We start from the raw sequence: 27,642 nt of genomic DNA on the forward strand, positions 1-27,642 counted from the left end.
TGTGTTGCAAGCTGCGAAGTAAGACATCATGGATGTGCTCTTCACAAGCACAATTATGCTAATTTAGATGCTATTAGAAGGAAAATATTTCACTTTGCTGCCCTTGGAGTGGATTACTCAATGCCTTGGGTAATGAAAAGATGTATTCTTTTGGAGCTAGAACACTTCATTTATTCTGAATGTTTCTAAGTTTGAGACATTGGTTTAAAAATACAAAATGATGGCCTTCAGGCTACTTGGTCTTCAGTGATGTATTCGCCATACTTATTCAGCCATATGTGTGAATTTGTTTTTCTGCATCAAAGACTTGGGCTCTTGTTATCTGCCTGCATCTTAGTTTCTCTGGCTTTATTGTTAATTGGCTTTTCAAAATTTAAATGAAGGATATATAAAGGATAAATTGCAAGTCTAATTTGCTATCTGAGAAATTCTGGTTTGTGTGTGTGCATGTAAACCCATTCAAGTGAGAAATAGATTGAACACCTCCCGTTTCCCCCCCCCCCCCCCCCCCATTCCGCTTTTTCTGTATCAACTGTTGGAGAACCGGCACAAATCCAGCTGATTCATTTTGCTTATTTCAACTTCAAATATATTCTTTAATATGGAGGATATAAAATTTTATTATCATTTTTACAAAATCATAGACAATTGTGCAATGCAAATTTTAAAAAGAAATAGTCACAGGATGCAACTAGTCTGATTTACTGTGAACTTGTACGTTCATGCAGAATATAACACATTGATATAAATCAGCATTTTCTGAGTTGTTCTAAGCACAGCAATGATTTATCAATGATACTATCTCAGATGTCTGGCAGGGGTCCTATTTTCAGCTGCTATGATTTTTTTATGTGCTGTAACTCGCTGAGAGATGCCACTAGAGATCTGCTAATATATTGAAGTTTAATGATACAGTAATGTTGGAAATTCATCTATATGTGTTTGTCACATAGGATTTTTTCCTCTGCTGAAAGCTTGAAAATGTCATTGGAAAACAGGATATCAGATCATAAATTACCACAGTTCCAAAAAAACATCAAGCTTGAGTTTATACATAATCCTTCACATTAATTGTACTAAGAATCCAAATTTAGATTTGATGTTGTTGCATTGTTTTCATATTTGCTTTAAGCTGTGAATGTTATATTTAAATCTGCTTTTTGAAGGAGAATACGTTTAAACAAGGAGACAGGTAAATCATAATGCTTAGATAAATAAATTTTTGAAGCGTGGGGTATTGATGAAGCGCTTTTGAGATTGGAAAATTCTTTCAGTCATTTCTACTGTGTTTGATATCAACAAAGCCAACAAACTATTGGAAATGAGAAGCAGGAGGGAAAAAACCCAGCATAATCCTGAAATCTAAAATTGAAACTGCTTTTGGCAGTTAATAGCAGTGCAGCAATTTTTGGTTTGGTAATTATTTTCCTGAGGCTGCCAGGAAAATGCAATGTGTTCCACGACTGGTAATTTATTCTGGAGAAAAGTTAAAAGGTGAAACACCTGAGTGATGTTTGTTGTTTGCTTGGGAGCTAGTTTCCATTTCTCTTCTGGCTCTGCAGTGGTCAATGATGTCACTATAGGAAATCGATAAAGTAAGAAGGGTAGCTGAATTGTTTAGTTCCTTCAATTTCTAGTTTCTTCACATATTTGCATTTACAACGAAGGGGATTTCACTTTGAAAGCTGGACTTCATGGAATGCACCGGCATGTTACTGTTTATTGTAAGAGAGTTTGAGTACAAGAGCAAATATGTTTTGTTCCGTTGTTCATAGCTTTTGAGACTGTATCTGGAATGTAGTGCAAATTTGGTCTCCCTACCAAGAAGAAATATTTGTCTTGGGTGTAGTGCAACCAAGATCCACAAGATTGATTCCTGATTGGTTTGTCTTATTCTGAGCGGTTTAAGTTGACTGTTCAGAAGAATGAGAGGTGATGACATTAAAACAAAAATGTTCTTCCAGAGCTCAATTGATAAGATGTCGGAATGATGTGACTAGACTGTGGTCTCCTAAACCAGGGAATTTTAGGAGAATTTAGACCAAGCATGCAGAGTAATTTTGTCATCCAGAAGGTAACATGTCATTGAATTGTTTTGTCCATACGAGGGATCTTGTGGTTCAGTTGCTGAGTTTATTCAAGAAGGGGTAGATAGCTCTGTAATGTTAAAGAAATAAAATTATGAAAAATATATAATTAATACAACAAAGCAATACTGAATTGAAGGATCAGTCATGATCTTATTCCTATTTCTAATTATTCTTGTTTCTGTTTTCATGTTCTTATGATCACGTTTCATTGTATAATTAGTCTTGCCCACTTTTGTGGGATGCCTAACAAATAACTTTCTTTTTGTCAGAGGATTGGGAATCTTCTGTTGTTCTTTATTCTGTAGATTTGATGATATTAAACATTAAGTAGAGTCGAAGCTGAGGTTCATGTATTTTATTTTTGTGACTAGAGGAATTGATGTCTATATATAGACAAAACAGGCTTGAAGTAGAGGACCAACCATGATTCTGTTGAATGGAGAGCAACTCGAGGCTTCCTTCTATTGTGATATTTTATGGACTGTATTGTTACCAAAATGCGTCATAACAGTCGAGCATTATGTTCATGTACTGAGGATTAGTGTTATTTTTTAAGTAAATTCTCAGTGTATTCAAAATTTATTTTTCTTTAATGATGTAGGTTGTAATGGAGAAAAAGGTGAAGCTACTTCCTTATTAAAGTTATCTTTCTTTTCCTCCATCCAGCCATCTCTCAATCCTGAGTCGAAAAAAGAACTTGGCAAGAACAAATCTATTGCAGGAGTGTGGGGTGAGTAACTGATTTTGTTGGCAGTAATCTATTACATGAGCAATGTAAAAAGACTGTGGATTCAAATGAGCTAACATTATACAGAGCAAGGATATCAAAGCTGCAAGCATGTATACTGAGACATACACTTTTTTTTCCCAGGGGCTTGAAATATTTAACATTCAGTTTTATTAGCTAAAGAAACTGTAGTACAATAAGATGCATGAGGATCAAGTAGTCTACTGTGAAATGTGTCAGTGTCAATGATAGACACCATCTCTATAGTTTAGATAACTTGGGTGGAAGGCCGTTAAACTAAGACCTTACTTAATCCTGCATTTTTTTATGGAAAATAATTTTTTCAGTCACTTAAATAAAATTACAATAGCTGATGATTAGGAATGTCACTTTACTTGTTGAATGATGGACTTGCCTAAATGTAAGGGCTGTTTTCTCTATTTAGATTCTTCCAGGAAATAATATAAAGTTTTCATAATCTATTTTCTATTTTCACATTATATTTGCTATTATCCTATTTTCTAATGTGTTTTAATCCTTATTTTCTAGTTGTATGAGTAAACAAGAAATATTGATATATAAAACAATATTGAATTTCTCAAATAAGCCACATTACTACTTATTGTTTTAAGTCTGTGTAATATTCATCTTATCAATTATGCAAATGGTTGTTAGTGAAATTTGTTACTTAACATCTCTGCAAAACTTCAGTGAAATTTCTGTCTTTTGCAGAATTCAAAATGCAGTGCTTTAGGGAATGAGTTGATGTCAATACATTAATAACAGTTTGAACTGCTGTCTGTTTTGTCTACGTCTCTGTAACAAAGCGATAGATCAGTAGGTGAAAAAAATGGGTTTGCTCCCCGAAGATGTGTGTTTCTTAATGGGCAGGAAAAGTCATTTGAAAAATGCATGCAAAATAGTTTTCAGTTGAATAATTAACAGTAGTATTATTTTTAAGACACAAAGCTTACTAAAGTATTTTATGAAACTCATAAAATAACAGTGAATACCCAGTTCTCCATCTTAAATTGTTTTTTGTTTTTTCTTGAAAAATAGAGATACTGAAGTCCAAATCCAAGCATTTAGTTGACTAAATTTACATACACAAGTTTCCAAACAAAACTGGAATTCCTTATTTTTGTTCATTTATTTAACAATGACCACTATCTATTTATTCCTTTTAGTCACAGTATGCAGATGTAATGTTATTCTCCTGAGTTATTGTAACATAGTTATCTTCTAAAATTTTAAGGAAATGTGTATGGTAAAGGTCTGATAATCCTCTATGACCATTCAGAAATCTCAGTAATTCTCCATTTGGCACCATTTCCAACATTCCCAGTGTCACACCAGGGTCCAATAAGCCTTGCTGGTTCCCATGTTCTCTGAGATTTGACAGATTCCCTAGAAAAATATTGTATTACTGTAATATAATGTCTTTAAAAAATTTAAGGGTTTTTTGGGTATTAATCAACTGATAGTCCAGAGAATCTGCCAGTCTGGCACCACTACAGTACTGACTAAAGTAACTTCCGAGTTAATAGAGTTTGACTGTATTGGTATTGAACTTCAGTATCAGATTTGCAGCAATCTGTGATTTCAGAACTTTATTAATGTATTACAACTCTATATTCCTCAATGACATATTTAATCTTCAAAAGGAAAGTGTAAAAAGAATAAACTAAAGTACCAATGAGTTGTGCCTGCTATTGTTCTCTGATCTTTCAGCATTGAATAACTATAAGATAAAAAGAAAGGTTAGGCTGTATCCTTGAGAAGAGAAACGGGGGTAACATTTCAGTTCAAAGGTGCCTCATCGGTTGGTGGCCTGAAGTGCTGGTATTTTCAAGCATCATCTGTTTTTATTTGTGATTCCCAGCTTCTGCAGTTTCTTTTTTTAAAAAAAATAAAAAAAAATTCACATGTTGAATAACCATTATTTTAGATCATCTTTGTTTAGTTGGTACCACCTGTAGTAGAGCTATGGGTTTACTAAGCTTCGATTGTGAAGCCTTTGATGCAAGGAACAAATTTTAAAATGTAATCTTTTGATGTCCTGAACACTCAAACTACACCTAAACCTTTGTCTCTTGTACTCATCTGTGTCCAACACTATGTCATGACAATTTGGTATTCAACTGCAGAGAGGTGTTTTCTTATACTCCAGTAAGGTACCTTTTAGAATGTTTACGATGGTAAACAGATTGTAGAAAATGGAGGCTGTGAGTAATTGGTTGAGATTGATTGGGGAATGCTGGGTCAAAAGATCTCTGGCATTTTTTTTGCTATTGTAAAGAAATGCAAAAAGAAATGTAACAGCATTGACAGTAACAATGCATTTAAAGGTATAGTTTTATAGATGGGAAGAGGAATTGCTGAAACTGTTGAATGGAGCTCATTTTGAGCAAGAGTAAAGTCACCCAGTTTGGCCTAAGAAAATAGGTCTTGTGTAATTGTCTTATTCTTGATCCAGAACTAATCTTTTTTCCTTCTCTTTGCTTTTGTTGGGGTTGGATCAGATAATGTACACCGGGTTAAAGTCACTTTGCTTCTTAATGCCTATATCAGGTTAAAAAGGTCTTTTCAATTACATATTGATAAAATCCTGTGTTTAAGTTGCAGGAATTCCATAATTGTTGATAACAATTTCATTTTAAAGTTGAAATATGTTTCTTCTTGCAGAAAACCCTCCAAATCCAAAATCTAGAACGTCTAAAATGCTGGTCATTAAAAAGGTCCTTAAAGAAGAACCAATACTACCAGGATACCCACTGACAGGGGTTTCTCATCCCCAGCCTGTAAAGAATGGGACAGGACCCAGTGTATATAAGGGATTGGTTCCCAAAGCTGCTGGCCCTCCATCAAAGGTAAATTGAGACAAAGCAACAATAACTAGTTTAATTTATGCTATGAACAGCTTCTTAGTGTTTTCCCCCTTTATTTGAATATTCAGTGGACTCCAGTTAATTGGGCCATTGGTTAATCGATTTCATCAAGGCTGATTTATTATCCCTCTCAACCACATTCTCTTGCCTTTGATGCTCTGACTAATCAAGAATCTATTAATCTCTGCTTTCATGTACCCAATGACATGGCCTCTACAGCTGTCTGTGGCAAGGAAGTCCAGGTTCACTACCCTCTGGCTAAAGAAATTCCTTCTCATCTTTGTTTCAAATGGATGTCCCTCTATTCTAAGGTTGTGCCCTTCAATTCTAGATTCCCCCACTATAGGAAACTTCCTCTCCACATCCACTTTATTTAGGCCTTTTTACTATTTGATAGATTTCAATGAGATCACTCCCTTAATTCTTCTAAACTCCAGAAGGTACTGGCCCAGAGCCATCAAATGCTCCTCATACATTACCTCTTTAATTCCTGGAATCATTCTCATGACCCACCTCTAGAACATTTCCAATATCAACACAACTTTTCTCAGATAAGGGACCCAAAACTACTCTCAATACTCCCAAGTACAGTCTATACAATGCCTTATAAAGCCTCAACATTACATCCTTGCTTTTACATTCTAGTCCTCTTGAAATGAATGCTAACATTTCATTTGCCTTCCTTGCCACCATCTTAACCTCCAAGTTAACCTTAATAATGGACTCCAACATCTTCCCAGCTGTTGAAGTCCAGCTAGCTGGCCTCTGATTTCCTTTCTTCTGCTACCCTCCCTTATTTAAGAATGGAGTGATATTTGCCAATTCTCCAGTCCTCCAGAACCATTCCAGAATTTAGAAATTGCTGCAAGATCATTTCTAATGCCTCCACAATCTCTTCAGCTACCTTTTTCGAAACTCTGTGGTGTAGTATCTATCTTCAGGCTTTTCAGTTTCCTAAGCTCCTCCTCCTTAGTAATAACAACTACACTCCCTTCTGTCCCTTGACAGTGTCCATAAGTGAAGACTAATGCAAAATACTTATTAAATTCATCTGCCATTTCTTTGTCCCCCATTACTACCTGTCCATTGTCATTTTCCGGTGGTCCGATATCTACTGTTGCCTCTCTTTTACACTTTCCGTATATCTGGAAAAAAAACTTTTTGCATCTTCTGTTATTTTTTAGGTTGCCTTCATTTTTTATCTTTTCTCTCCTTATGGATTTTTTAGTTGCCTTCTGTTGGCTTTTAAAAAGCTTCCCAATCCTCTTAATTTCCCACTAATTTTTGCATTATTATATGCCCTCTCTTTTGCTTTTATGCTGTCTTTGCTTTAGCCAAGGTTGCCTCATACACCCTTTAAAATACTTCATCTTTGGGATGTATCTATCTTACAACTTTCAAATTGCTGTAGCCATTGCAGTTCTGCCGTCATCCATGATAGTGTCCCCTTTCCATCAACTTTGGGCATCTCCTCTCTCATGCCTCTGTAATTCCCTTTACTCCACTGTAATACAGATACATCTGACTTTAGCTTCTCCCACTCAATTGCAGGGTGAATTCTATCATGTTATGATCACTGCCTCCTACAGGTTTCTTTGCTTTAAGCCCCCTAATTAAATCTAGTTCATTACACAACACCCAACCTAGAATTGTCTTTTCCCTTAATGTGCTTGACCATGAGCTGCCCTAAAAAGCCATTTTGTAGGCATCTACAAATTCCATCTCTTGGGATTTAGCACTAATCTGATTTTCCCAATCTACCTGCATGTTGAAATCCTCCGTGACTATTGTAACATTGTCCTTTTGACATGCCTTTTCTATCTCCCATTGTAATATGTACCACATATCCTTGCTACTGTACGGAGGGCTCTATATAACTCCCATCAGGGTCTTTTTACCCTTACAGTTTCTTAATTTTACCCACAAGGATTCTGCATCTTTATTCTGGCATCTTCCCCCTTCCTTTCCAGTCCTGAAGAAGGGCCCTGGCCTGAAACATTTCTGTAGATACACTGCCTGACTTGCTGAGTTCCTGCAGCATTTTGTGTGCTGCTTTGGATTTGCAGGCTTTATCATGTTTTTGACTTTCTCCATTTTTGGATCCTAATTCACTGCTTTCTAAGGATTTAACTTAGAACAGAGCCACTGCACCATGTCTGTCTGCGTACCTGCCTGTCCTTTTGATACAATATTTATTCTTGGATGTTAAGCTCCCAACTATGATTTTCTTTCAGCCGTGACTCAGTGATGCCCGCAATGTCATACCTGCTAGTCTCTAACTGCACTACAAGATCATTGACCTTATTCTGTATACCTTATTCTGTATTCTGTATACTGTATTCTTCACCCTTTTTGAGCTTGCTCCAGTGTTACATTTCAACTCATCCCACTGACTGCAATTTTGCCCTATCATCTGCCTCTCCTTCCTCACAGTCTCACTACACACTGCATCTAGCTTGTACATGAACTGTCCTATCCTTATCATTCTGGTTCCTACCCCACCTGACAAATTAGTTTAAACCCTCCCCAACAGCTCTAGCAAACCTGCCTGCAAGGATATCAGTCCCTTCGGGTTCAGGTGTAACCAGTCCCTTTTTATACAGATCATACTTTCCCCAGAAGAGATCCAAATGATCCAGAAATCAGAATCCCTGCCCGCTGCACCCATTCCTCAGCCACACATTTATATGCTAAATAAATCTATTCTTGTCCTCACTGATGTGTGGCACAGGCAGCAATCTGAAGATTACTACCCTGAAGGCCCTGCTTTTCAGCTTTGTAACTAACTCCCTATATTCTCTCTTGAGGGCTCCTCCCTTTTTCTACTTGTGGTGTTGGTACCAATATATACCATAACTTCTTGCTACTCGGATGCCCTCTCAAAAGTTGTGGACCTGATCAAAGACATCCCTGACCCTGGCACCTGGGAGGCAACATGCCATCTGGATGTTTCTTTCAAGTCCAAAGTATCAGCTGTCTACTATGGAATCTCCTATCACTACTGCACTCCTCTTCCCTTCTGAGCTACTATCACTCATGTAAATGCAGTCTGATTCAGATAAATGTTGCATTCTACTGTAAAGTACAATACAAGTTTTTCTTGTATAATTATTTGACCTCTTTAGTTATTAAGATCTAAGAAACAATTGGTGCTCAAGAAAATATTGTTGAGGTCATATCAATAATTTGGGTAAGAACTGAATCAGATTTAGAGGACAACAGAGGCTGAATTTCTTACAAATAGATATGAAGAAACCTATTTCAACTGAACTTCTGAAGTGTGGTAGTAAAAGGGTTGTATAAGTCACAAAAGAAGGCAAAACTAATGGAAATTTTCAGAGCAAGATTTCTTAGACTCTCAATAAAATGAAAAAGTAACTTTGTGTTCTCGAAAACAAAATCAGAAAAAGAAAGTAAAATGTTAAACTCTTCAACTATTTGCAGTCATTTATCTACCTAAACCCTCCCAATATCTGAATTGATTCTATTATTCTTCTCTGCTTTTCTACCCTAAAGGGAACTGTCAAGTTTCCAATTTATCCAGCACTTTAGTTCTTGAAATCATTCTAGTAAATGGGCTTTTATGTCCTTTTCGAAGTGATGCCCATAATTGGATGAAATTTTCCAGTGCATTTAGTACTTTTTACACATTTGGGAAAATATGGAGTCCGTTTGTGATCTGTGCCTCCAATTTTTCATCCTGTCATCCCCAATGCTTTTTAACCTTTCCAGCATTCCAAAAGAAAAATGAGCATAAGCATATTCGTGGTTTTCTCAGATTCCTTTAATCTGTAAACACAGAAAAAGTCAGATTTAAAGAGCAGATTTGGATTTGAGGGGAAAACTGAAACTTAAACTAGTTATCTAGCTACTCGCAAGAAATAGCTTGTGCTGTTCTGTTTGATCTTTAATCTTGTATGTTTTAGTTGTTGTCATCAGTTGCTTATAATCTAGTATTTTTTTTATATATATTACTCCTTTCACTTGCACTGTTTCAATCCTTCTCCCACATCTGTGCTTGCACACATTACTGCTTCATTTATTTTTCTTTTTTCGATCTGTTTTTCCCATCTACCCATTCACTAGCCCCGGTTAATGGTTCTGTATGTAAATTGTTTGCCACCTGTTGATTATTTTTCAAATTTAGCCAGCACAATGGAAAGGTTCAGCAAAGGAGAATAAACATGGAACGCCATTTGTCAGCTTCAACGCGCTCTTGAAACCTGTACCTCAGACCTTCAGTTCATCACCAAACTCTTTAAAGGAGGTATCTATCTTCCTTGCATATTAATTTTTGAATCTGTATATAAAGCAATTTGTAAATGTCCATTTGTTTAAGTTGATTTCCATTTGTGCTACATTTTAACAAACTTTTTATATTGGCTCAAATGTACTGAATCACAATTTGCAAATCTTGCAGTTAACAGCCTTAAATTTATAATAACAGAATATCCTGGAAATACACAGCAAGTTGTGTAGCATCTGAGAAGAAAGAAGTAATATTTACTAAGCAGGTTATCAATTTGGGATGTTAACTGTATTTATCTTTACAGCTACCTAATGTTCTGAGTAGTTCCAATTTTTGTAATTTTCCAAGTTGCTGCTCTCCCAGGTGTTTTTCTCTTGAGCCAAATTTATTTTGTCTCGTCTCTCCTCTCGCCTGTCGTATCTATCTATCTATCTATTCTGGAAGACAGTTTTGATGATTGACATAATTGATTTTGGTTTGATGCTCACTATATAGGATCTGTGCACAGTGATGGTGCAAAATAACCCATTAAATCCCAAGTTATTACACTGACAATTTTAATGTCATCTGTAAATTAATTAATCATCGTGACAATATTAGCATCCAAATTGCTAATGTGGACAGCAAACAACAGTGGACCCAGCAGTAATCTCTGTGGCACACTACTTGTTACAGTGCTTCAGTCTGAAAAATAATGTTGTACTATTGCCAACTTGATTCTTGGTGCAGAATCTGGAACCATTAGAACCTCAGAATTCCATAGTTCTGTTAATGACAAAAGGTTTATTTTTTAATTTTGATAAAAAATCAAATGATGTTATAAAAAAATTTGGTTAACCAACATACTGTGTGATTCAGCCCAGTCTTCCTTGTATAACTCAGACTCTTGTTGTAGTTGCATGCTCTTCTCTGATCTTGTATAATGTGTGCAAATGTTTCTTGTGAGTGTATTATCACTGGAGTGATTCTTGGGTTCAAAGTCCTATCCAGGTTCTAGTTAGTTTTCTCCAAGCATATGGAAACGTTTTATTAAAAGTGTGGGTGAAGTTGCCATTTGTGCATCCAGTTGCTTCAGTACAAAACGTTCATTTTGATTAAACATGACATGTTCAATTGTGATTGCAGTCTGATAGCATTTTTGAATATTTCTGTTGACCAGCTCAAAAGAAGACCATCTAAATCTCATTTCAAGTAATGCAATCAAGTATATCTCTGTCAATGCATTTTAATTATGTTGTTATTCATTTTTGAATTAACTTGATTCAATTTCTTTAAACAGAATAGTCGCTCAAATTCTTCCTCACCAATTGATATAGCAAGTCAGCCTCGTATGTTGAAACTGACACGCATGAGATCGGACAAAAAAAGTGAATTTCTGAAGACTTTGAAACAGGACAAGCCTGGGGAAGGGTATCCTGATGATGGAGATGATATCGATAAAGAGAAGGTAATTCTACTTAATGTAATTTTTGTATACTTATTTTTCATGTTAACTTTGTGGACTTGTATTTTATAACTTGTATTGGCTGTATGTTATTACTAAATGCAAATTTAATTGGACTGATATTTTCAACATACTAATTCAAAATTTGATGTTAGAATTGTTTATACATTTCTGTATAAATCTTGTTTGGAGCTGTTTGATAATTAGATATTCAAAAGATAGAGCAAATGTGCATTGTGCCATCAACAGCTATTAATTCAAAAAGTCAGGCAGAATCTCTTGTAGGGACCATGGATGCTGCCTGACTTGCTGTGTTCCTCTGACATTTTGTGTGCGTTCATTAAGAATTTTAGCATCTGCAGAATCTCTTGTGGTTACTATTTGAAAATGGCTTCTTGTGTGCTGTGTGAAAAATTCTACTTTCCAAGATCCTATTCCTAACTCCTAGCTTTCGGACAAACTAGCATACACAAGGATAAAATTTTATCTAGGAATGAAAACAAGGCTACAGATTCTCCCCAGGTTACTAGTCAAGAGTGGTGGGAGCAGTGATGATTGTGCTCTGAGAAACTGGTTTTTACCTGTAACATGAAGCTGCCTCTTCTCCACATGCATCAAGAAATGAGAGTTGAAAAGAAGTACTAAATTTTTTTAAGCCTCAAACTTTCTGCCTGTTATGCCGCTAGTGTTTAGAGCAGCATTGAACTCGGATGGTGTTTAGGGCTTCTTTCATCTTGTCAGTAGGTTCCCCACTACTCGGTCATGCAAGTTCCATTTGGAGACTCAGGAATGCCATCAAACTGTGATGTAGAAGGATTCTTCTTTGGTGTTTCTTTAACAATTTTGTTTTACCAGTCAAGATTGTTAGCCCTGAGCTGGTCTCCCGAACTGGAGGACCGATGGACCACTCTTAGCCTGTCCTTTACTCTTTGACCTGTTTAGCATGAGTGACCCTACCAAGCATAAAGTCCTAACTTCAGTCAACATAGCTTTCTGTGTCATTGAGGCACACAAGCCTCCAAACCATGATAGGGTTGTGGTCCTCCTTTTGAGGTTGAACCTCTAAGAATGAATTTTATTCCATATCTCAAATTTTAAGGTAGTGATTTGTGAGTTCTGTTATAACTGAGGTTATGCTGAGTTGATCTTTCTGTTGATCTCTCTGATCTCTCTATGCTATTCTGCCGTTACATAATCCTTTAGCATTTATCTTGACACACTTTAGTCATGTATTACCAAATTTAAACTGTCACAATAAATTGCTGAAAATTTGCTGAAGTATTGAGAAGCTTAGTAAAACTCCAGTAATCCAGCATCGAACATTTTGGAAATGCTGATAGTGGTTCACACATTAGTCCAGAACATGCACTGGGAGTCCAGAGAGAAAATGGGGTGTCTGGTCACAGCCGAGGTCTAGACTTTGGGTCCGAAGTGTGACTGATGCCATATCTGGGTTTCAGAACAACAGAGATCAGGAATATGCATAGGTTTGCAGATCGAGCTGGGGTCTTTATGCTTTCACCTTTTAAACACACTGAGTTCACTGGAAAGTTGTACTACAAGACACAGTGTAAAAGAAAGTGTATTTGGGTATTCATAAGTGTATCATACTAAAATCCACTAGTCTGCACCACCATAGTATCAAAGGCTCTATTATTTGATCTTTATTATACATGCCATATCCAGGGTTGTACAGCAGAAAATTCAAACAAATATTGAATTATATTAATCTGATAAATTACTTGTAGTAAACTTAAATTCTCCAAGGAGTAAAGACAGAAATGGCAAAAGCTTGGATCACGGTGTCATCAAGATGAGGGAATGTGACTTGAATAAAGATGCTATCTAATGACTGAGTTTGAGGTAATGGAAGTGCAATAGATACTGTAATGCTCCAATGATCACTTATTCCATTCTTTGGAAACCTAAATGCTCAGTGTCAGGGCTGCGAAGGCAATGTTCTCACATTAAAACATGTTGATGTCTTAAAGAGATGTTGTTGATTGAATTAAATATGTTCTTGTATTATGGTAAGAGATAGCATGCAGTAGTCTGGAAAATGTGCTAGTCTGGCTGCACTGAAGTCTGAAGTATGCTAGATTGTTATAGTAGCTAGCTTTTGCTAGATTTTGTATTGCATATATGGGCTTTTGAAAGTGATATGATCAGATAAGAGCAAAAGGTTTAGTACTGAGATTAATATGTGAAACTCTGAAGTGTGGCATGTATGCCAAATTGGCTCAGTAAGAGGAAGCAAAAATGACTGTGTCTTTGTGTTTGCAGAAAATTTCCCAAAAGATTTGGTTTTGAGTTCATTACTCAGCTTTTGAAAAACGGAGTTGGCTTTGCATGTGTTGTGTTTGTCAATGATCCAAAACTTGGAAAAGCAATATATGATGATTAAAATACTTGAGGAATTGATCAGAGGGAAACCATGGTGAAGTACAGAGACATGTGGCAGATTGAGTTAAATCTGGAGAGGTGTAGTGATACACTTGTCCCTAAAATTGGCACTGTGTTGAAACGGTGTATTAAATCTGAAGATCTGCAGTGATGCACTTTGAATACCATAAGCAAGGTGTGCACTGGCATCAATAGCATTACTTCGAAAAGCATAAATAAACTTGATGTCCATGTAGAGAAATCCTTAAAAATGTTACTGCAGTTTAAAAGGTGTATGGCTTACATAGGCTAATAAATACAGCTACAGATAAAGACACCAGCATGATCATTTTAAAACTAAGCTGTAATATTGTAGATATTCCAGGCCACCACATTTAAGTTGTTTCAAGGAACAAAACTTTTGAAATAAAAACAGTAGTTCAAACAGCCCTTAATTCTTTTCTTGCATTCAGCAAGTGTAGAGCTCACCTGTTTTTGTTTATTATTATTCATTTAAGGGATGTGGCTTATCAGGCTGAGCCAGTATTTAGTTGTATGTCTCTAATTGTTGATCGAAGGGGATGGTGAGTTGCCTCCTTGACATGCTGTGATCCTTGAGGTGTGAGTATATCCACAACGTTTATAGGGAGGGAGTGTCGAAGGAACTTGTCTATTCCCAATTCAGATGAGGAGATTAGGAGGGTAACTTCCAGGTGTCAGTCTTCTCGTGTTCTTGCTGTCCTGGTCTTCTGATTGGTATGGGTCATGGGCTTGGAAAGTGGTGTTTAAGGAGGCTCAGTGATTTGCTGATAGGTGTTAGTGTGCATTGATGATGGAGTGACCAAGTGGTTGTGGATGGGGGATTTTTAAAGGTTGATGCTGTATTCATCCAGACAAGTGGGGAAGTATTTCATCTTGAGCCTTGAAAATTGGAGATGAGCTTTGGGGAGTAGGGAAATGAGTTACTTGTCACAGGATTCCTAGCCTCTGACCTGCTTGTAGGCATATTGGCTATTTCAGTTCTGTTTCTGATCATCCATATTGATAATGAGGAATTAATTGATCAGAGGTGCAAGCTGCATTTTCTCTTGTCAGATATTGTCTTTGCCTGACACTTATGTGACACAAATATCACTTGCTACCCATCAGCCCAGGCCTGTATGTTGTTCAGGTCTTGCTATACTTGGCTGTGGAGTACCTCATGAGTTGTGCACAGTGCTTAACACAGGACAATCGTCAGTGGACATCTGTACATATGACCTTTCATTCGATGTAAAATCATCAGCAGGCTTCTAGAGTTGCAGAAACTCCTGTGTTGTTCTCTGGCCAATGGTTATAATTGACCTAATTATTTTGATTGTTAATTATCCAGAGAATGAGAATTTAGATCTCTTTGTAGGAATTCCCAACTTAAAAAAAATCATGGAAATGAAAAGCAAAATTTGTATTTCCAGATTTAAAAAGACAGTAAGTTGTTACTGCACCTGTTCATGGTCAGAAATTCCAAGTACATATGACTTGGTGCTTAAGAAATCTTCTCCAAGTGACAAATGACAGCTAACTACTTATTTTGTTATTATGCTCCCAAATTTTAAACTTACTAGCTACAGAACCTACTCAAATGTCAGTACATTTTATGACTTGGTGAGTTGGCCCTTTCCAGCCAGAAATGGGCCGGTCTTCTCACTGACATCTCTATTTTAAGAATTAATTATTCCCTTGAGTTTGAATTTGTATTGTTAGTTATTTGACATCTTGGGAAAAATATAGAACATAATATGGATTTTTCTAGATTTTCACTGAGACCAAACATCAAACCTAGTTAACTTTTCACTGATATTTTCGTTGGATAATATGATTTCATTAATTTAGTTTGAAATAAGAAATTGTAGTGTTTTCTTCAGGATTCAGCTGATTTTTGTGAACTTGCAAGCAAAGTCTAAACTGTCTCTGGAGAGCCAAGATATTCTTGACTTCATAATTCTTGGTTTCTGTATATATGTAGATTTACTACAACTGGAAATTGGAATATACATTTAAATTTTCTTTTCTCCAGCTGTGTTTTGAATGAGACTTATTTCTATCATCCTGCAGCATTTTAATATTGATTATTTTGTGCGCACAAAAGGATCTGATATTGCTAATAACCTATCAATCAGCTTGGCATCTTTTGTCTCCAGTATTATTTTAAAGTAAAATGCTATTGTGCAATATACTTGTATTTTTAAAGTGGAATTTTAAAAATTAGACTTTTTTTCATTGCTCCAGAAATGCACTGTTTTTTAAAAAAGAAATAAGAGGTAGCAAACTAGAGGTCTACAAGATGTTTTGTTTGCCTTGGTCCTCAGGATTATGAAATGTTTAACATGCAACACAACAAGAATACTCATCAGGAGAGAGACAAAAACAGAAATTTTGATAAAAATGGTGATTCCAGGGAAAATGGAAATGCTCGACTTCTATCCCAGGCAACTATTCGCTCTTCAGCATTTCCCCAATCTAATATTTTATCAAGTTCGCTGGAAGCTGAGCATAGGTATGTGTACAAAATCACAGACATTAAGCATCAATTTATCTATTGATTTAAATGCATTAAAAGTGCAGATAAGTCAAAAGATTTGTATGTTGCTATACACTGCAGCACCTAAGCAGTATAGTGCCACCTGCTGTGAGTATGACTTTTGGCACTGTCTTAGTGTAATTTTCATCCAGTTGTTTTTGCTTTTGAGTTGTACTGTTTACACTGCCTAACCATGACCTGAGGTTATGAATGCATGTCCTCTTCCCCCCCCACACCCCCCAACTCCACTTGCATGACTATGTACACATTCACCACTCTATCTGTCTCTTACAGACTGTAGCAATTTAACATTCTATCTCAGGACCTTATTTCATAATGACTTATTTTTTAAAGTCATTATCTTAGTGGGACTATTTTCCAATAATCTTACTTTTTCCAGTTTTTCTATATAGAAACTGGTTTATGGTGTTTAATAATTGTCTATGTTAAAATTGACCAATTCAGCGTTTGACATGGTATTTGTTAATTGAGCTTAAAAGTTCACACTTCTAAATGATTTGATCGTACCATACCTGAAACTACTAATGTTAACAAGTGGATGAATGATGAACTAAATACTGCAAGAGTCGTTAGATTGCAAGCAAAAAATGGACATACACAAGACCATAAGACAGGAGCAGAAATAGACCATTCAGCCCATTGAGTCTGTTCCACGATTCCATCATGGCTGATTTGTTATCCTCTCAACTCCATTCTTCTGCCTTCTTCCTATAACCTTTGACACCCTGACTAATCAAAATCCCATTAACCTCTGCTTTATATATACTCAATTACTTGGCTTTGATAGCCGTCTGTTCCAGTGAAGTCCACAGATTCACTACCTTCTGGCTAAAGCAGTTCCTCCTCATCCCTGTTCAAAATGGACGTCCCTCTATTCTGAGGCTGTGCCCTCTGGTCCTGGACTCCGCCACTTTAGGAAACATCTTCTCCACATCCACTTTATCCGGTCCTTTCAGTATTCAGTAGGATTCAATGAGATCCCCGATCATTCTTCTGAACTCCAGTACATACAGGCCCAGAGCCATCAAACAATCCTGATACAGTAACCTTTTCATTCCCGGAATCATTCTTGTAAAACTTCTCTGGATCCTCTCCAATGCCAGCATATTTTTTCATAGATAAGCAGTCCAAAACTGTTTTTCAATACTCCAAGTGCAGTCTGACCAACGCCACATGAAGCCTCAACCAGCAAATTAACTTCTGGGGAGTCTTGAACAAGGACTCCCAAGTACCTTATACCTCTGATTTTCAAATTTTCTCCCAATTTATAAAATGATCTAAGCCTTTACTCCCTCTACCAAAGTGCATAACCATACACTTCCCTACACTATATTCCATCTGCTGCTTCTTTCCCCATTCTTCTAATCTAAGTCCTTCAGCAGACTCCCTGCTTCCTTAACACTACCTATTCCACCACCCATCTTTATATCAGCTGGAAACTGGGTCACAAAGCCATGTAACGTGAAAAGAAGCTGTCCCAATATTGAACCATGTGGCACACCACTAGTCAGTGGCAGCCAATGAGAAAAGGCCACCTTTATTCCCACACTTTGCCTCCTGCCAGTAAGCCAATCTTTTAGCTATTCTGGTATCTTTTGTGTAGGACCCTGGGCTCTACCTTGTAATGCAGCCTCACGTGCAGCATTATATTATGATAAATAATAAATGCCTTTTAAAGTTCCTTTACCTTAAGCTCCGTAATCAAATCTAGTTTGTTGCATAACACCCAGTCTAGAATTGCCTTTCCCCTAGTGGGCTCAACCATGAACTGCTCTAAAAAGTCGTCTGATAGACAATCTACAAATTCCCTCTCTTGGGATCCAACACCAACTGGATTTTCCCAATCTCCCTGTATATCGATATCCCTGATGGCTAACGTAACATTGACTTTATTGCATGCCTTTTCTATTTTCCATTGCAACTTGTATAGCATATTCTGGCTACTGTTTGTGGGCCTGTATATATGTAGCACTCATCAGGGGCTTTTTATGCTTGCAGGTTCTTAATTCCACATACAAGGTTTCTACATTTTCTGATCCTGTGTCACCTTTTATCTAAGTATTGATTTTATTTTTTTTTACCAACAGAGCCATGCCACCCTGTCTGCCACTTGCCTGTCCTTTTGATGCGAGGCATGTCATTGGATGTTAAGCTCCCAATTATGAATCTTTCAACCACAACTCAGTGATGCACTCAATGTCAAACTGCCAGTCTCTAACTGTGCTACAAAATAATCTACCTTAGTCCGTATACTGCATGCATTCAAATATGACACCTTCAGTCCTGTGCACATCACCCTTTTTGATTTTGCTCCCATGTTACACCTCAACTCATCGCACTGACTGCAGTTTTGCCTGTCATCTGCCTGTCCTTCCTCCCAGTCTCACTACACACTGCATCTACTTTTATTTAAGGATGTAATGCTGAGACTTTATAAAGCACTAGTGAGGCCTCGCTTGGAGTATTGTGAGCAGTTTTGGGCCCTTAATCGTAGAAAGGATGTTCTGAAACTGAAAAAAGTTCAAAGGATGTTCACAAAAATAATTCCAAGATTAAACAGCTTCTCATATGACGAGTGTTTGATGGCTCTGGGCCTGTATTCATTGGAATTCAGAAGAATGAGGGGTGACCTAATTGAAACCCATCAAATAATAAAAGGCCTTGAAAGAGTGGATGTGGAGAGGATGTTTCCTGTGGTGGGGGTGTCTAAGAACAGAGGGGACAGCCTCCAAATAGAGGGGCGTCCTTTTAGAATGAAGATGAAGAATTTCTTTAGGCAGAGAGTGGTGAATCAGTGGGATTCTTTGCCGCAGGCAGCTATGGAGGCCAGTTCTTTATGGATACTTAAGGCAGAGATTCATAGATATTTGATTGGTCAGGACATGAAGGGATACGGAGTGGGGGGGGGGTGTGGTGGTGAGAGTGGGGGGTAGGCAGGAGATTGGTGCCGAGAAGAAAAATGGATCGGCCGTGACTAAATGGCGAGCATACTCAATGGGCCAAATGACCTAATTCTGTTGCTATGTCTCTTGGTCTTGTACCAACTGCTCCATCCTCGGTCCTATCACACTGGTTCCCATCTCCTTCCAGATTAGTTTAAACCCTCCCCAACAGTAACATATTTGAAGCAGTAAGACAGTGGGCACCTTAAGCCTGCTCTCCCATTTAGTAAGATCATAACTGAACTAACTAACCTTGACTCCACATTCTGTCTACTCCCCATTCTTGCTTCAAAGTTTTGGATTGAAGATTATTCAGAATGTTTTCACTGCTATTTTAGTAAGATAACTTCAAACATCACCACCTTTTAGAAGAGGGACAAATTTTTCCTAAGATTTGAGATTATTTAATGTCATTTCCTGTACACAACTGTAAGGAAAACAAAATAATGGTTACTCTGGATCTGATGCAGCAAAAAAGCACAGAAGATAAAGAACATAACAATGATAATAAAAACACACAATAAATATAATTACATAAAATAGCTTTGGACTTGGGTTGAATATATGTCCATAAAGTGATGTTAAGCTGTACATAAGGAGACTGATGAGAAATAATAAAGTAGTATTGGAGGTGTTCATTGGCTAACATATTTGGGGAATATAATTATGTTAACTCATTATTTTAATCAGTGATATCTAATTGTAGATTATCCAAGAAGTAATATTTTCTGCACTTAATTTGTTAAACTCCACAGATAGAAGCCTAGCCTGCCCAAACTTCCCACCTAAGACATTCCAGTTACTAGTGTGGTAAACCTTCTCCAAAATGCTTTCAATGCTCTCGTCCTTCCTAAAATAAAATAGAGTTGTACATTGCATTTTACTCCAGATGTGGTTATACCTTTGCTTTGTATAACGAAGCATAAGTTCCCTACTTTTATATTACTTTTTTCAGCGATAATTGTAAGAACTTTTTATATTACTTAGGATTCTTGCATATTCCACAATGCAGAGGGACACCTAGTCCCTTTGTCAAGCTCAGCACCATTCAGATAATGTGCTTTTTAGTTTTCCTGTGAAAAGAAATCATTTCCAATTTTTCTGTATTATATACTAATTGCCATATTGAGAGCAGAAGATATAGGGGCAGAATTGGGCCATTTGGCCTATCAGGTCTGCTCTGCCATTTCATCATGGCTGATTTCCCCTTCGTCCCAATTTCCTGCCTTATCCCTGTATCCCCTCATGCCCTGACTAATCAAGAATCGATCAACCTCTACCTTAAATATACCCAATGACTTGGCTACCACACCCACCTGTGGCAACGAACTCCACAGATTCACCACTCTCTGGCTTAAAAATACTCCCAACCTCCATTCTAAATGAATGTCCCTCCATTCTGAGATTGTGTCCTCTGGTCTTGGACTCCCCCAGCATAGGAGACATTCTACATCCACTCTGTTGAGGTCTTTCAACATTTGATAGGTTTCAATGAGATTCCCTCTCATTCTTCTGAATTCCAGTGAGTAAAGGCTCAGAGCCATCAAATACTCTTTATATGATAAGTCTTTCAATCCTGGAATCATTTTTATGAACCTCCTTTGAAACTTTTCCAATGACAGCACGTTCTTAGATAAAGAGCTGAAAACTGCTCACAATACTCCAAGTGAGGCCACACTAGTGCTATATAAAGCCTCAACGTTACATCCTTTTGTATCCTAGACCTCTTGAAATGAATGGTAACATTGCATTTGCCTTCCTCACCACTGACTCAACTTGCAAATTACTTTTAGGGAATCCTGCACAAGAACCCCTAAGTCCTTCTGCCACTCAGATATTTGAAATTTTTCTCCATTTAGAAAATAATCTACACTTTCATTCCTTCTACCAAAGTGCATAACCGTACACTTCCTGATACTGTATTCCATCTGCCACGACTTTGCACATTCTCCTAATCTAAGCCCTTATGTAGCCTCTGCTTGCTCAACACATCCTTCCATCCACCTATCTTGATATCATCAGTAAACATGACAGAGGTATGAAAGGTGAGGAGTCATTGGTGCCAATATGTACCAAGACTTCTGGCTGCTCACTCTCCCCCTTTAGAATGCCATGGGCCCCATCTGAGACATCCCTGACTCTGGGGGTCTCTATTGCATCCACAGAATCTTGTCTCTATTCCTCAAATATGCAATCTCCTATCAATACTGCAGTCCTCTTCACCTCTCTTCTGAACCACAGTGCCAGACTCAGTTGCTGCTGCTCCCTCTGGTAGGTTGTCCCCCTCAACAGTATTCAAAATAGAATACTTATTATAGGGGAGAGCGACCACAAGGATACTTGGCACTGGTTGGCCGTTTCTCTTACTTCTCTTGACAGTCACCCAGTTACCTGTCTCCTGCAACCTAGGGGTGACTACCTTCAGTAGTTCCTATCTGTCACCTCCTCAGCCTCCTGTATGATCCAAGCGTCATGAAGCTGCTGCTCCATTTCTGTAACATGTTCTCTGTGGAACTGCAGCTCGGTGCACCTGTTGCAGATGTAGTTACCTGGGAGGCTGGAGGTCTCCCAGAATTCCCACGTCTCACACACAAAACAAATCACAGCCCCTGGAGCCATTCTCACTACATTAACAGTGCCCTGACAGACAAGGAATGAAGAAGAAGAAATTTGTTTCGCCCAAGCCTGGTGAGCCAAAGCCACTCCAATACTGGCCCACTCACGCAGTGACCACTCCCAACAGCGGCTGTTCCACCTGCCCCTGCCTTATTTTTATTTGCTGTTTCTAATGAATCCCAGGGTGCAGTTCAACTCTGCAAATTGCCACGAAGAACTGGTTTTTAATCTTCGGCCGAGGACCTAAGTGAAATCGCCACTTTTCATGCTCCTGTTCACTGATCAGTTGCAGTTTAGCTCTGAAAAGTACCGCGAAGCGCTGCCTTTTTAAAAAAATCTTCAAGCGTAGACCTAAGTGAAATTGTTGCTTCTCATGCTCCTGTTCATTGATTGGGTGCAGTCCAACTCCGCAAACTGCCGCGAAGCGCTGCCTTTTTAAATCTTCAACTGCCAACCTAAGTGAAATCGCCACTTCTCGTCCTCCATTTCACTGGGCACTGTCCAACTCTGAAACTTGCTGCAAAGCGCTGCTTTTTTTAAAATCTGAAGTGAAATCGCCATTTCTTCTCATGCTCCCATTCACTGATTGGGCACCAGATATCTTGGATACTCTGTAGCCTCCTTGCGTCTATTTTGCAGTATGCGTTTCTGTCTGTTTGCGCCATCAGCAAACAGCAATCCCTTTATTGCCTTCATCCAAGTCATTTATATAAACTTTAAAATTTTGAGTCTGTGGCACTGGACCCTTGACCAAACTAATGAAGTCTTCCCCAAATATAAGAATTTTTGGGAAATTAAATCAATACATTAATCCTCTCATCAGTTACTACTTTTAAGACCCTCTGATCAAGTCTGTTTATGACTCAAAGACTTGTCAGTCTGCAGGTCCTTCAGGTACTCATGACAACTTCTGTGGTGTTTGTAATTTCCTGAGTTCTAACTTCCCTTCCAATTCCCAATTTTCTGCCTTTTCTGGGACTCTACTTGTATCCTTTATATTGAAGACTGATGTACAAATAAATACCTTCCCAATGCTTCTTTGTTTTACATTATTCATTTTACATATTTTCTTTGTTGGATCAATAATTATTTGTGTTTATTTCAGGGTCTGTGGAAGGTTTTTTAAATCTATAAACATTATAATATTTTCTGTAATACCTATTCAGTATTTGAGCTTCCCTTTTCAGAAATGTAGCATTGAACTTACTTTATTTTCCTTAGGCTGCTCAAAGAGATGGGCTGGCAGGAAGAAAGTGAAAATGATGAAACATGTGCTCCGATAACGGAGGATGAGATGAGGGAATTCCAGGCCATTAGTGAACAGGTAATGACATCTGTTCAACTCCAGCCAGAATCTGATCTATTCTCCAGCTCCCTTACCAGAATCAGTTTTATTATCACTGCCATTTATCGTGAAATTAATTGCTTTTTTTGCAGCAGTACACTGCGAGACAAAAAATTGGTGTGTAAGTTACAAAAGATAATCGGTGCAAAAGAGAAAACTGGCAGAGGTAAAGAAGCTGTTGCAGAAACATTGGGTGTGGGTCTTCAAGCCCCTCCATGAGGGTAATAATGAGAATAGGGTATAGCTTTTGAGGCACTACCTTTTGAAGTTGTCCTTGATGGTGGTGAGAGTTGTGCCTGTGATTCAGCTGGCTGAGTCTGAAACACTGCAGCCTCGTTCAGTCTTGCACATTTTCCATTTCCCCCTCAGTTTTTTAACTGGCCATTCTGCTTTTAATGTACCTTGCCAGTTATTAATCAGAATGTGTTTGTTTTAATTTTTTCACCCATCATGTCTTGCACCGAAGAGGTGCATTGTTTTGTAAGGATGCACAAGTTTCAGTTGTAAACTTTGTCACAATTGGATGCCTTAATTTTGACAAACGTCAGTCTTTTCCTTGTAGCTCTGTCCTCCCATCATGTTACCACCTGTAGGAGCCATCACTGCCACCAAATCCTTCCCTGGTGTAATGCTGATTATTAGCTGATGTAATGGTCCTTGTGTTTGCAAAAGAGGCACTCTTATTTCAACCTTGCAAATTCTTCTCTTATTTTCATTGTTGCCTATGGGATGGAAATTATGGAAAAACTATTTTCTTGTCAAGAAACTGCTCAATCTCCAATATTTTTCAACAATGAAAATCACTGCATAGTTAATTTAAATAAATAATATTGAACAAATTTGTATTTCACACACTATTTTAGTTTTCTAGTTGTGAATAATGGTGGACAATTCACAGCTAAGTGGAGGAGTTGGCTCCAAGAAGGAGCAAATATTAGCAAATATATATTGCAAATATTAGCAGAGTATAGCATGTGATGCCAAGGTTGAGGCTGAAGTACTTTTTCAGCCAGAGGTACTGAATAGATACTATATTTCAGTTTTCTCCACCATCACGGAAGCCAGTTTTTAGCCAGTTTGGTTCATTCCACATGATTTCAAGAAACAGCTGAGAGCATTGGATGCAGCAAGGTCTATGGGACCAGATACCCTCGCTGTAGTAGGAAAGATATGTAGTCTAGAATGAACCTTTGGTCAAAGCTATTCCAATACAGTTATACCAGCATGTTCAGCACAATGCCACTGTAGAAAATTGACTGGTTATTTCCTGGCCCTGGAAATCAGGACAAATCCAATTTAAATATGAGTCTATTGGTTCACATTCAATTATCATAAAATTGATGAAGGTCTTGATGATAGTACTGTCAAGTGGCACTGACCTAACACTGACTAGCTTACCAATGCCCACTTCGGACTTTGCCAGATTTCACCACAGCCTTGGTTGAAGTATCCGTTGAAAGATTATATTTCATAACTGAGAGTGACTGCTTGTGCCATTAAGTCAACATTTGGCCAAGTGTTTCATCAAGGTGCCTTGTTAAATCTCTCGTCAAAGGGCAACAGTGGGTGTCCAGGTCAATAGAAGATGGTTGTATTTGCTGGAGATCAATGGTTCCAGCTACAGCACATCACTACAGGCAGTGTCTGGGACCAATCTCTTTTGTTTGGTAAATGGAGTAGGATCTATTAAACAAATGCCTTGGTTCCGATTGAATTCTCTCAGAATATTAAGCAATGAACCCAAGCTTCTATGGCTTAATTGCTTTTGACTGTTTCATCAGTGATCTTCCTTCCCTCATTAGATCAGAAATAGAGATATTTTGCCATATTATATACAGAAAACAATTGCCTTTGCAGCTGTTCAGAAAATGAAGCAGTTCATGCGTACATGTAGCAAGAACCTTAACTTTTTGTCCTGAATTGTAATTAGCAAGTAGTGACGATCTTAATCAAGACAGAGAGAGAATTTAATTTCCAAGTCTCCTTCTCCTAATATTCGGAGTGTTACCATTGATCAGAAATTTCAATGGACCAGTTGCAAGGTGGCTTAGGGCCAGCTCATGTGGCAGTCACAACTTTCAGGATGCCTGATAGTCTTTCCACCACCTACAAAGCTTAAGGAAGGACCATAATGAAATATTCTCTGCTTCCTTGCATGAGTGCAGCCAAATCACCCTAAAGATTAATTCCCTCCTCCACCACTGGCACATCTGCACCAATGTTGCATCTATAAAATCCACTGTGGCTACTTTTTTTTTTACAATTCTGACCTTTCAAGTGTGCATTCTCTTCCAACAAACTGAAAAGCTAGCAGCTACACACACAGAGCTGAGCTGGAAATAAACTAGTGGTGCATTGTTGCTGTTGGTTCAAATCCTTGAATCTCCTATGCAGCTGCATTGTGGGAGTTGCCTTCTCTAGCAACTCACCAATACCATCATAATATCATAATACCATCATAATATCATAATACCATCATAATACCATCATGAATTCTGGCTTTGCTTCCTCAAAAATAATATCTTTTGCTACAGTGTTGTTGGAGTGTTAGAACCGTAACAGCTATGTTCTAGAATTTTGTGTGGTCTGGACTATTTTGGTATATGTTTCAGAATTCAATAATTGACTGTTTTCTGGAATTCCTATTTCAAGTCAACCCAAGACTAAATGCTTCATGTCTCAAAGATATTCAGAGTAATACCCAAATGATTTTCTATTGGGAATTCAGTATAGGTGGGTTTTGCTTTTGTCAATCTTGCACTTTGCATTTTAATTTTTAATGCCATTTTATTCTCTTTTAGCTCCAGAAGAATGGCCTTCGCAAAAATGGTCTTCTGAAAAATGGTTTGATTTGCAACTTCACGTGGAAGAGCACTTACAAGCCTACTGTTAATGATGACACAGAGACGAGCAGCAGTGATACATCTGATGATGATGTGTGAGAGGTTAAAGAGAGACGTAAAAATGATTTGGGTATAATTATTATCATTGTGGTAAACTGCCAAAAATAACTGCATTAAAAGCAGTACAATACCCCACCAGAAGAAATTTGAGGGGGCTTCTTTGTTCAAGAATGGACATTGTTGGACTTGGCCTATTTTGAACTTTGCTTAATGCTTTGTAATGGCCTTTTGTAGTAATGAGGATTTCAGTTGGATTTAGCATTGATCTGCTTCATCACTGCTGATCACAGGATACATTACTACAATGTGAAAGAAAGTTATTGATCATGGGATAATTCACAGATCTAATAAACCGAATTGAAGTTAAAATTGTGTATTGTTCCATGGAGCTTTTGGCTTAAAGTTGTTCCATTTGTTGGGAAGCAGCAAATTGGAAAAACCAGTATCCTGCTTGCTGATTCATATTCATTACCAAAACTGGACTGTGAAAGTCCACTGTCTACAGAAAAACGGGTGATCTAGCATGTTGGTCAAAAGTGGATGCAGTAAACTCGTTGTTGCCTAAACCTAATGAGTGCTCTTGTACTGTTCCAATTCTTTCTCAAAGTTAATTGCTTTTCTAACCATTTGTAGTTTTTAATCGTACTTCAATTTGTAGAAAGAAGAATTCTGAGATCAAGAGCTTTATCTGTGCAACACAAAGCCTTGATATTCAGGGTGGACTGTACAAAGCAAACTATTGAAAATTGACTAGATTATTTTGATAAATTAGTTATTTACAAATCTTACCAAAAGGTTATGATCACAGTTGCTGGATCTATTCACTAAATGGAATAAAAACTGGATTTACAGCAAGTCTTTTGCTGGTCTGACTTTGTGCCAGGACTATTTTAGGAGTTGGTGCTCCTGCAATTTATTGATGATCTGCCACATGGGGCAGCTTCAAATTTCCAGTAAGGCAAGTTGGGACCTTCAGGATGTTTAATCTCCAGTTCAAGATTTGAATACATACTCTAGATTGATCCTGCAGCGCTGTACAAAAAGAGCATTATGTTGCTAGGATTGTTGTCTTTTAGATGATGCATTGAATTTAGTTTGTTCTGGTAACAACGATGCATTAGGGATTCGGTGCCAATATTAAAAAGGCAGAGAATACTTCCAGTAGTCTTGCTTAAATTACTCTCTCAGCACTTCACAACAAAAAACATAATTATTCACTTTTTGCTGTCTGCTTTTTTTTTGTAGTCAGCTGTTACTGTTTTACTAATTCTGTTGTGTTCAAAATGGCATTTTAATTATACGGAAGTTAGGCATGTGTCAAATTTTTATTGAATTATTACAATTTGAGTAGCATTGATTTCTTCAATGGTTTCAAAGAACCAAGCAGTGTATTGTTTGGCAGTAAAATTGTGTACTTTAATACACAGCCATGCAAATTGCTGGACAGGTACATTTATTAGGATCCTTAACTCAAC

The 27,642-nt window shown here is 37.6% G+C and overlaps 1 protein-coding gene across 2 annotated transcripts in view; it reads left to right on the plus strand.

The window, feature by feature from the left end:
- Positions 1 to 27,022, plus strand: part of LOC140737809 (vasculin-like) — a 62,370-nt gene extending 35,348 nt beyond the window's left edge. For both annotated transcript variants that reach the window (XM_073064472.1, XM_073064473.1), the window contains exons 6-12: positions 2,757 to 2,820; positions 5,503 to 5,687; positions 9,853 to 9,972; positions 11,234 to 11,401; positions 16,129 to 16,316; positions 23,141 to 23,243; positions 26,066 to 27,022. In XM_073064472.1, coding sequence (XP_072920573.1) covers positions 2,757 to 2,820; positions 5,503 to 5,687; positions 9,853 to 9,972; positions 11,234 to 11,401; positions 16,129 to 16,316; positions 23,141 to 23,243; positions 26,066 to 26,206 — 969 coding nt within the window. In that variant the 3' untranslated portion in view covers positions 26,207 to 27,022. The remainder of the gene's footprint in view (positions 1 to 2,756; positions 2,821 to 5,502; positions 5,688 to 9,852; positions 9,973 to 11,233; positions 11,402 to 16,128; positions 16,317 to 23,140; positions 23,244 to 26,065) is intronic.
- Positions 27,023 to 27,642: the final 620 nt, after the last annotated feature.

Source organism: Hemitrygon akajei, chromosome 13 (genome assembly GCF_048418815.1).
Source record: "Hemitrygon akajei chromosome 13, sHemAka1.3, whole genome shotgun sequence".
Lineage (NCBI taxonomy): Eukaryota > Metazoa > Chordata > Chondrichthyes > Myliobatiformes > Dasyatidae > Hemitrygon > Hemitrygon akajei.